Here is an 11,433-nt window from a genome sequence, read left to right on the forward strand (position 1 = left end):
CTTTCCTTCTTAATGCGTTTGAGCCAATCAGTTGTGTTGTGACAGGGTAGGGGTGGTATACAGATGATAGCCCTATTTGGTAAAAGACCAAGTCCATATTATGGTTCAAATATGCAAAGAGAAACGACCGTCCATCATTACCTTAAGACATGAAGTTCAGTCAATCCGGAAAATGTCAAGAACTTTTCAAGTACAGTAGCCTTCATTTAAAAAAAAATCTGTATTTGAACTATTTTCTACATTGAAGAATAATAGTAATGACATCAAAACTATGAAATAACACTTTTTTGGTTTCTTCATGATTCCATGTGTTATTTCATAGCTTTGATGTCATCACTATTCTTCTACAATGTAGAACATTGTAAAAATAAAGAAAACTCAAATAAAGGCTTTGTCCTGTCCAAACTTTTGACTGGTAATGTACATATATATAAATACCTTGTAAATTGTTAAAATGCATTTATTTACTGTAATATATTTGAAACACTTTGTTTCCATGTTCACCCTCATCCACATCTTAGAAAATCACACTTATAAAAACATACACTTTGCATCACTGTAACAAGGGACAAAGTACTGGCAAATGTTAAGATGTGGTTCAGATCATTAGTGTCATGTTTCATGTCAAATTAATGGCTATATTATACATTGGTCCTGTGTAGGTACATTAGTCCAAAGTCCTGAACCCCAACAGCACTAGTCACACAATGGTGAAGCCTCACTCTTCACTAAAGTAACTGGAAATAAATTCAACAAGACAAGGCACTTGGAATATATTTACACCAGTACCATTTGTCTTGCAAAAACCCCCCACATAAAATCTCAAAACTCTATTAACAGAAAGAGATAAATCAACCACCCCATTTTGACCATTGACTGCACACAGGGGGACACTCATGTTGTTGATCTCTGTGTCAGTCAGTGTCTTTTTCATCACCGTTCCAAATAAAATAAACATCTCACTTCAGAAAGTGAAGGGTGTGTGGCGTGTTGACAGACAGAAGACTACATTTCAAAAGCGTGTAGCCCCGTCCTCTTTTCTCGCCACATTGTTCATTGGTTCCAAGCTCAGCGGCAGTGTCCATGTAGCCTCGTCCCAGATCTGTTTGTGCGGTCTTGCCAAATCCATTGTTGTCATTGTCAAACAAATCTGGGACCAGACTAGACAGTCCAGCCTCCTATTTGGTCATTTTAGAAAGAGAACGTAGAACGCCATGGTCACACAGGATAGAGCCACTGTCAGGTGAAGTCTGGTCCCAATCACAGATGCTGTTGAGCCAATAACAAAGACAATCAAGGTGATATCAAGTTGTAAAAAACATCACATTTCACACTCATTAGAAAAGCCAGTGGAGGTGTCTGTGCAAAATGCACAAGTGATATGCATGAACTTTTAATGAAATCATGCTTAACTTTCTCTTTTAGAAAGCATATGTTTAGGGGTGCCTGATTTAACGCTGTTGACTAATTATCAATCTCTGGCATGTTATTTTGGGAGGCACCAACTTATTCCTATTAAATACCTTTGAAGAACACCCCCCAGACCCCTCTCTTCTCTGCCAGCAGCCAGCCCTTCACTCGAGGCACTTTCTTCAGGTAAGCACACGTGCAGATGAACAGCAAGCCGAACACCAGTAAACCATCGAATGAATACACTGTTCAGAGAAATATAGTAGATGTGGCATTATAGCAAATTGATGTATACATTTCACATATGTTTTGTACAGTTTTTGAAATGAGCTAAAGTTACCGAATTGTGCATTTCAAGCAAGTTTGAATATCATTTAGGGCTTTTGACATTAATGGCTTGTGCTGTGAGCCACGTCTCCACATTAGCTAACTATAGCTAGTTGGCTTGCTAACAACACCTGAACTTCCTGGTGGCTAAAGTTAGTTAGCTAACTAAGTTAGTAAGCAACTGTACTTCCATTTGTTTCATGATGCCGAAATAAGCGTCGCATACCGTTTGCCATTTTCACAGGTTGTGGTTACTGCCAAAGCTTTTAAAATCAGTAACGTATCTGTATGCTTCTTGTCGTTTGTTTAGTAGTTATACATGAGCGACTTCTGTAAACAGGCTGATCAGTGGAGCTCGAAATACGTCGATTTGAGTGCTACTGGAAAGGAAGGACTAATGGATCGACGAGCAAGCAGCATCACAGGAACAGAAGGAATGCTGGAAGCAAAGGTATGCAGCTACGACATTTGTATTTGTTTGACCAGATAAACATTTACATGCATCTGAGTAGTAGGAAGATCTGATGGCTTTTGAGACACACTAGTACATGAAAGCCAGTTGCAAAACCATTCTATTCCATATCTGGTACAATAATGGTGCATCTCTAAGTGGAATCTTTTCCTTTTCTACTTCCATCTGCATTCTGCACTGATTTGAAGAGCTAAACTGGACCTATGTGATGTTTCCAGATCTGTGAGGAAAGGAGACAATAAGAGGAAGCCACTTTAGACTATTAAAATGCACCCCATGTGTGGGAAAATCCACCTCTCTCTATTCACATTTAGGGATGGTTTTCCTAACAGATTGGTCCTGGACTAAAAAGCGCTTTCAATGGAGAATCTCAATTTGTGATGTTTTTTTTAGTCCAAGATTAGGCTTAATCTGTGTCTGGGAAACCGAATGTCTAATCCTATATATAATCTAAAGTAGCAAGCAAGCATACTCTATCACTCTTTTACTCCCCCGGCCTGTTGGTTCGTGTAACATTCCAGTATTAGACTTATTGAAAACACCCTACAGTAATAGCAACCATATATTAATTCATTTACTTGAAAGCATAAAGGCCTTAGACGATGTTGTCAGATTTACTAGACAGCATTAAAGGGCTCAGCTGTCAAGGAGTAGATTCCCAAAGATGCTGAGAGGACTGCCATGTTATCTTGGTTTAAAACCAGCATAGCAACTCCGCTTGTTTATTCTGCATTACATTACATTTGTAATTTGGAGTGGTTAAAAGCAGCATTGATGTCCACGGCAATTAGCTAATCTGACGTCCCACTCCCTGGGGGTTGTGGTGAGGCTTAGCTTGCGTCTCAAATGGTGCCCTATTCCTTATGTAGTGCACTACTTTTGTCAAGAGCCCTGGTCAAAAGGACTGCACTATATAGAGAATAAGGGTGTCATTTGGGATGCACATAATCTTGAATAAGCGTAACGGGATTACAGGGGTTGCCTACTACCACTGTGTTGACAACTGGTAGGTTAAGACATTGAACTGTAACCTACAGACAGTCTTCTACTCAGCGACCGCACTACTATGTTGGATTCGGAAGCCAGAAAGAAGCAGACACCTGTCTGTCTCGAGGTGTGTGGCATTTGACAATGGACTATTGAATAAGAGAGAGGGGGATCTTGTAGCTTGATAGAAATGGGGGACTGTGGCGATCGTGCCATGGAAGGGTCATACAGCACAAAGAAAGTGAGTCTATTTATTATCGTCTATCTGAATTATCGTCTTCCTGTCTGAACTGGAGGCTCAACGGTCATGTCTGGTTGTCTGTTGGCAACCTGTCACAGGTGGTGGTGACCATAGAAATATAATTATGTTATATTTCTATGGTTAACAGCTGATTCTGTTCAACACAGAAAAGTATCTGATCTGTGATGATGATGATTGATAATGTCCTTTAAAGATTGGATTCCATGTTCATTATGCATTAGTCCAATGGATGGACAGCATTGCTTTCTGGATTTGAGATGTTTTATGGGGTTATATTCAAGGCAGAGCAAAAACTTTACAGTGTCTATATTTAGTCAGTAATAGACCATTACAGACCGTGTGTGGAAGGACAATTGGGCTAGCGTCATCCGGGATAGGGGAGGGTTTGGCCAGGGTAGGCCGTCATTGTAAATAAGAGTTTGTTCTTAACTACCTTGTCTAGTTAAATAAAGGTTCAATTAAACAATACAATAAAAAATAATGTTACCACTAATGGCCACAAGGTGGCCAAGTGGGCTGTCAAAAATGGGTCATCTGAATCTAGCAAGAAGGGACAAACTTCTTATTGAACTGGTTTGACCATAAACTGATGATATAGTGATACAAATTCAATCTAAGAGGTTGTCCCCTCAAGAAATTAATACATAGTTGTTGTGATTTAGCACAATGATATGAAATGGAATGATGTGTGTCAGAGTTTGATGTAGCGGTCTAATCTCCCGACTCCAGAACACATATGCCCCCTCGGCAACGGTGCCTGAATGGTTTGGGAGAAAACAGACCAGTAGACCAGATTGGACTGGTCTGGATGGCGACTGGCATTCACGCAGTCCTTAACTTTGGATCTGTCCCAGTCTCCGTCCCCGGCTTTGTCCTCTTAATCCTCCATTTCCAGATCAACACCCTGCTGGGACCTGGCTCCAAGAGGGAGGGAGGGGGAGCGAGAGGGAGGATAGTTCTTGGCACCATACTGTCTTTAATATAGAGTGACATGTCTTATATGGCACATTTCCATGCAGGATTTACACCAGTGTTTTACCCAAAAGGCTCAGACTTTTCTAGTTCCATCTACATGGACCTGCAACCGTGTCGCACTGGGCCATAGCTCCGTCAGACATGCTTTCACTTGGGGCAAAAGCCAGGCCACTGATACTTTCCCAGCTGGAATTTACATAACAATGGCTAACTGTGAACTTTAAGAACTTTAACACCTTACAAAGCAACTGTTTTGATTATGCAGAGGTTGACTCTTCTCTTCACAAGTCCTCACTGTCAGCCCTGGCTATGGAAACACAATTTCCGTAGTATAACATAAGGGTTAGAATTTCCGTAGTATAACATAAGGGTTAGAATTTCCGTAGTATAACATAAGGATGTATACACTATTGTAACACCGACGTTAAAGTCGAAAAGGGGCAATAGGCACAACTTGGCGCAGCATAGGGCATGCTGGGTAGTTGATGGGCTGCAGGACCAATAGCAGTCACTTCCCACAGCCTCCTTGTCTCCAACATATTATGTGTGCAGAGCCATCAGTCCAGCACGCAAGACAATCTAGACCTGCAGTGTTGACATTACTGTGGCCTGGAACAAGATGGGTTTTGACTTTGTCTGTCTTAGTGAAAGGCCAGTCACAACAACTGCAGTCTGCCATCTGCCCGCTGGTTAATATGATACTATCCATGAGGCCTACTTCCAAACAAGAGTTGATTTCAACTACTGGGTGTGGCTGGCAGAGGCATGTGCTCTGCTGTGTGCGTACTAGAAGGGACAGTCTGTTATGATGAGTTGATTCTCTCTCACCAGCTGTGGTAGCCATTTCTGTACTTCCAATCGTAACATTTTACGATACATTCACCTCCATAAACACTTCAACAAATTTTATAATAAGGCTATTACATGGTTTAAAAAGGTGCAAAAGTTGTTCAGTTCTAATAGCTTAGTGTTTTCTTTTCATCGGCCTCCAGGGTATAATGAGAAGGACGAAACATCCATCGTTATGTACCACGATCTCTCATATTTGTTTATTTTTGCCATAAAATAGTTAACATGGCATTGTTATCACGATGACATTAAAGCTCCTGTGGTGATGATGAGCTTGAGAATGGGCCAGGGAAACCTTGGCAACCTTGAGGGTGGAGCCAAACATTTGATAAGACCTGACGATCTGAAAGGGTGATAAGACGCGTTACATGATTCAGTCGTCAGCCATCGGTTCCCTCTGTGCGATAGCGCTTTGAGTAAATACAGACGACATGCGTTAAGAGCCAGGGATGGCACTTCCTCTTGTAGCACCTATGTAATTACACAACCTAGATCCCACAGGGCAAATCAACAAGCAGCTTGATTAACCAAGGGACGACTTGATTACATAGCATATTGTTTGATTAAAAGGTGTTCTATGATGGATATTGTTTTGCACTATAGGAAAATAATACACACACACACACACACACACACACACCTACTGTTTCATAGCAGATTCTGGAGATGGTGATCAAACAGCATGTGGAGCAAACGTTGAAAGAGATTCCACTATGTGGCTCATTGACAATGTCTTCATCAGTTCTCTGTTTTACACCGTATCCTTGGTACCATGTGGTGTGGCTGTGTTGTTCCCTACTGCATCATATTACAGGACCACATGCAGTGCAATGTTTGTTATACTCTGCTTGAGTTAATTAATGATTTCCTCTCTTTTCTCCCTCACCTTTCAGGTGCTTCCTCAGCGGCCAGGATTTCGACACCATCGAAAAGGTATATCTATAGTGAAACCTAGTACTGATTCAATTAATGAATTATGTGATCTAGATTTGATGTTACAAGTTGACTTGTGCTAACCTGTGTGCCTGTCCATTTTTGCTCTCTTGTCAATTCCTTATGGAATTTTCTGACAGCAACAGAGCTGGCAAGAATCAGGCTAGACTTGTGCCAAATCATCTGAAAAATAATGAACCCTTTCCTCTCCTGGAGAGAACTATGTGTGCCGAGAGCCCCTGTCCCGGCAGTCTACAGAGTTTAGTGAGGTCCCGGAGGGGACTCAGACCCAGTCCCAGCAGCCGCCCAGGGTGAAACTGAATGGCTCCACTGTGGAGACACCCAGCCACCACGACCTGCACCGTGAACTACTGCTCAGCACCAAACGGTTGGTTAATAATATATGCCATTTAACAGACAATTTTATTCAAAGCGACAGTCATGCGTGCATACATTTTACGATTGGGTGGTCACGGGAATCAAACCCGCTACCCTGGCATTACAAGCACCATGCTCTACCAACTGAGTTACAAAGGACCAACTTGAAATAAAGACTCACATATACCTACAATATACACAGAAATAGACTAAAGGTTCTATTATACAGTGCATTTGGAAAATATTCAGACCCCTTCCCTTTATTCACATTTTGTTGCATTACAGTATTGTTCTAAAATAGATTAAATTGTCCCCCCTCATCAATCTACACAATACCCTATATCAACAAAGCAAAAACAGGTTTTTAGACATTTTTATTTACATAAGTATTCAGACCCTTCACTCAGACTCGAAATTGAGCTCAGGTGCATCCTGTTTCAATTGATCATCCTTGAGATGTTTCGACAACTTGATTGGCGTTCAACTGTGGTAAATTCAATTGATTGAACATTATTTGGAAAAGCACACACCTGTCTATATAAGGTCTCACAGTTGACAGTGCATGTCAGAGCAAAAACCAAACCATGAGGTTGAAGGAATTGTCCAAGACAGGATTGTGTCGAGGCAAAAATCTGGGGAAGGAAAATGTTTGCAGAATTGAAGGTCCCCAAGAACACAGCAGCCTCTATCGTTCTTAAATTGAAGAAGTTTGGAACCACCAAGACTCTTTAGAGCTGGCCGCCCGGCCAAATTCAGCAGTCGCGGGAGAAGGGCCTTGGTCAGGGAGATGACCAAGAATCTGATAGTCACTCTGACAGAGCTCCAGAGTTCCTCAGTGGAGATGGTTGTCCTTCTGGAAGGTTCTCCCATCTCTGCAGCACTCCACCAATCAGGCCTTTATGGTAGAGTGGCCAGATGGAAGCCACTCCTCAGTAAAAGGCAGACCGCTTGGAGTTTGCCAAAAGGCACCTAAATCGATCGAACATCTCTGGAGAGACCTGAAAATAGCTGTGCAGCGACACTGCTTTGTAATTATGGGGGTATTGTGTGTAGATTGAATTTTAATTTATTTTTTTAAATCAATTTTAGAATAAGGCTGTAATGTAACAGAATATGGAAAAAGTCAAGGGGTCTGAATACTTTCTGAATGCACTGTACGTCTCAAAAGTTAAGAAAGATCACATCTGCCAATGCATAAACAAAATTAATGGTGCAGATACACTACATGGCCAAATTAGTGGATTCTACCATTTCAGCCACACCCGTTGCTGACAGTTGTATAAAATTGAGCACACAGCCATGACAAACATTGGCAGTAGAATGGCCTGTACTGAAGAGCTCAGGGACTTTCAACGTGGCACTGTCATAGTGCCACCTTTCCAAAAAGTCAGTTAGTCAAATATCTTCCCTGCTAGAGCTGCCCCAGTCAACTGTAAGTGCTGTTATTGTGAAGTGGAAACGTCTAGGAGCAACAATGACTCAGCTGCGAAGTGGTAGGCCACACAAGCTCATGCCGAGTGCTGAATCGCGTAGCACGTAAAAATCGTCCTGGATTGCAACACTCACTACCGAGTTCCAAACTTCCTCTAGAAGCAATGTCAGCACAATACCTGTTTGTCGGGAGCTTCATGAAATTGGTTTCCATGGCCGAGCAGCCACACACAAGCCTAAGATCACCATGCACAATGCCAAGCATTGACTCTGGAGCAGTAGATGCGCGTTCTGTGGAGTGACGAATCACGCTTCAACATCTGGTAGTCCGACGGAGGAATCTGGGTTTGACAGATGCCAGAAGAATGCTACTTGCCCCAATGCATAGTGCCAACTGTAAAGTTTGGTGGAGGAGGAATAATGGTCTGCGGCTGTTTTTAATGGTTTCGGGCTAGGCCCCTTAGTTCAAGTGAAGGGAAATCTAAACGCTTCAGCATACAATGACATTCTAGACAATTCTGTGCTTCCAACTTTGTGGCAAGTTTGGGGAAGGCCCTGTCCTGTTTTAGCATGAAAATGCCCTCGTGCACAAAGGAAGTTCCATCTAGAAATGGTTTGTCGAGATCTGTGTGGAAGAACTTGACAGGCCTGCAAAGAGCCCTGACGTCAACCCCATCAAACACCTTTGGGATGAATTAGAATGCCGACTGCAAGCCTGGCCTAATCGTCCAACATCAGTGCCTGACCTCACGAATGCTCTTGTGACTGAATGGAAGCAAGTCCCCGCAGCAATGTTCCAACATCTAGTGGAAAGCCTTCCCAGAAGAGTGGAGGCTGTTAGAGCAGCAAAGGGGGGACCAACTCCATTTGAATGCCCCTCATTTTGGAATGAGATGTTCGAAGAGCAGTTGTCCACATACTTTTGTCCATGTAGTGTAATTGTGTGTGTGTGTGTGTGTGTGTGTGTGGGATAAACCATATTGGTAACTAAATGATGGTGCTTTTATTCCCAGTTGTAGTGTGTGTGTATTCATTTTCATTTATATTTATGGCTCTGTCTGCCTCATGCATACGTGTAATGACATTACAGTGACATTACAGTTCACATGTTATACACTGAGGCCTGAGGATGGTGTATGTCATACCCTTTTCACACAACCATCCCAACTCAATCCGTACTCTTCTTGCTTTGATATTTTCTTTTCACATTGTAGACAGAAATGCAGGCACCGCTTGGCACAGCACAGAGCAAGCTGTGCCTGCATGGTCTCGCAACTATGTTGGATGCAAACCAGGCCGGCACAGTACACCTCTGCTTGGCTCAGTAGTGTGACTATGTCTGAATATGTTGTCTGTTGTGCCTCCTTTAGAGGCCTGTTACCAGGAGAGAAGCCTGAGCTGAAGCGAGTCCTGGAACAGAGGAGGCTGGAGCAGCATAGAGAGCAGGAACTGGCTCTACGGCCTCCTTTAGAACTGGAGACTGAACTACGCAAGAGACAGCAGATACTGCTGGAGGTAGTACACAGACACACACACAGAAACACACACACTATGTAGTTAACAGTAAGAGGATAAACAAATGGGGTATTTACAAAAATAGGCTATGACCATGTTTGAGAAGAAAAAAGTTACTGGATCCAGTGTGACTCAGTTGGTAGAGCATGGCGCTTGCAACGCCAGGATTGTGGGTTCGATTCTCATGGGGCACCAGTATGAAAAAGTTGTTATAAAATGGATGCACTCACTACTGTAAGTCGCTCTGGATAAGATCATCTGCTGAATTAATAAAATGTCAAATGAAGTGTCTGAAATGAGTCTACTTTTGTGTTTCAGTATGAGCAGGAGGAGATCAGGCGTCGAGAGGAGCAGGAGAAAGGTGTCCCTGAGTTTGTTCGTGTGAAGGACAACCTGAGGCGCACACAGGTGTCTGGGCAATGAAGGCCACATGATGCTCTGTCCCTTCCCATCACCCCCCGCAGCCTCCCACCACAAAGGCTCTGGCTGGGGCCCGTTTCTACACCCAAGAGTCCAAAGACTGCACTTCTACGCCTCGCTCACCACAATGGTTCTGCCATTACAATGCGACCACCCTCCTGTTTCACCCTCCACCAACCTCCACTGTGCCCCATAACCTACAGCTATATGATGAGGGTCAACTTCACTGCAGCAAGTTACTGAAAAGACTACTACTAGGACTGATTTGCATCTCTTGCTGGACTGTTTATACTTTGTGAAAAAAGCTAATCAAATCAATCAAATAAGAAAATGTGTGAAATATAAAGCAATGTAGGAACTGGTCAATAGGTTTCATGTAGAGAATGTGAGTGAAAGCGCATAGGTCTACTGTAAAATATGTGTATGTTCAGGACAAATATTTTGTTCTTTATGAATAGTCATTATTTTTCTAAGTATTTTGTATTATTTTACTAGGAACACTTTGTTTTGAAGTCTGCATTCAAGTCAGTCACTTGGTTTACAGCAGCATAGTGTCAACATGTAAGTGTGTTCATTTTTGGGTTTGTTTATTTCTTTCAAAGTCCATAAATTAAGGATAGGTTACTCCACTATTGGACACATGACAGTGACTGGAACTCTCGATTTTGTCTTAAAGCATTGTCACTCATAGCTAAACCACCAATGACAGATGGTATTAGTCCTATTCGTTTGAATTAATTGTTTGCCTGTTCTTGTTGCTCCTTTTCTTTTTAAGCAATGTGTTTATCAAGAAGACAATAAAGATTTCCAGGATTACAATGATTCCTTATTCAATAACCCTTGTGTTCTAGAATCTACAGGGACAACAACTTTGAGAATCGATACTTGGGTAGCTCTTCTGGGCTCAACAGTTCCCTCTCACTGCGGTCTTTCACATGCCAATAGGACTTAATTAGCTGATCTTTTCATTCCATCACGGGATGAGCAAAAAAACTGGCCATCTGGAGGGGTGGGGGGAGGGGTAGCTATAACGACATGCTCTTCCTCTCCCCTCCCGGCAGTAAAGGGATGTCCGCGGGTCTGGGGGTGGGGTAAACATGGGTTGCTTATTTAATTTAAATGTATTCTACAATCCATAATTCTCCTTGGGTGACTAAGTAAATGCTTATATTACTCATAACTGTAGGGCTGGCTAATAGCCTATCTGAGAAAACAACTAGTCTAAATTCAGCATTGTAAAATTTTGGATGCATGTCACGCATTCAAGTCAGTGGGCTGTAAGTTTAATGCTATTTATTATTCAAGCGACAGGCTCCATCACACTCCTACCAGCCAGCTGTCCACCGGCACTCGCCTCTGCCTCTCCCCCAAACGTTTCTTTCCTCCAGCTATCATTCTCTACTATAAATGTCCCCCCTCCGAGTGTCGTGTGCTGTGTCAATGGGGCAAAGCGTGTCTGGAGAAAAAAATGCTC

The 11,433-nt window shown here is 42.5% G+C and overlaps 2 protein-coding genes across 3 annotated transcripts; one reads left to right on the top strand and one right to left on the bottom strand.

Annotated features, from left to right (window-relative positions):
* Nucleotides 1–444: 444 nt before the first annotated feature.
* LOC112221645 (protein kish-B) lies at nt 445–2,108 on the bottom strand. Its single transcript, XM_024383838.2, has 3 exons — nt 1,964–2,108; nt 1,524–1,655; nt 445–1,269 (listed from the first exon to the last, which is right to left on the bottom strand). Exons 1-3 carry the CDS (start codon nt 1,971–1,973, stop codon nt 1,187–1,189), a joined length of 225 nt encoding a protein of 74 aa, XP_024239606.1. The 5' UTR covers nt 1,974–2,108; the 3' UTR covers nt 445–1,186.
* LOC112221643 (protein FAM107B-like) lies at nt 2,057–10,778 on the top strand. Of its 2 annotated transcripts, none has more exons than XM_024383836.2 (5): nt 2,057–2,188; nt 6,176–6,215; nt 6,432–6,603; nt 9,395–9,539; nt 9,858–10,778. In XM_024383836.2, the coding sequence occupies exons 1-5, from the start codon at nt 2,057–2,059 to the stop codon at nt 9,960–9,962; spliced, it is 594 nt and encodes a 197-aa protein (XP_024239604.1). In that variant the 3' UTR covers nt 9,963–10,778. The 2 variants fall into 2 exon arrangements, with proteins under 2 accessions (XP_024239604.1, XP_024239605.1); XM_024383837.2 differs by lacking the exon at nt 2,057–2,188 and adding an exon at nt 3,238–3,437.
* The last annotated feature ends 655 nt before the right edge of the window (nt 10,779–11,433 follow it).

The sequence above is a fragment of the Oncorhynchus tshawytscha genome, linkage group LG22 (assembly GCF_018296145.1).
Source record: "Oncorhynchus tshawytscha isolate Ot180627B linkage group LG22, Otsh_v2.0, whole genome shotgun sequence".
NCBI classification, from domain to species: Eukaryota; Metazoa; Chordata; class Actinopteri; order Salmoniformes; family Salmonidae; genus Oncorhynchus; species Oncorhynchus tshawytscha.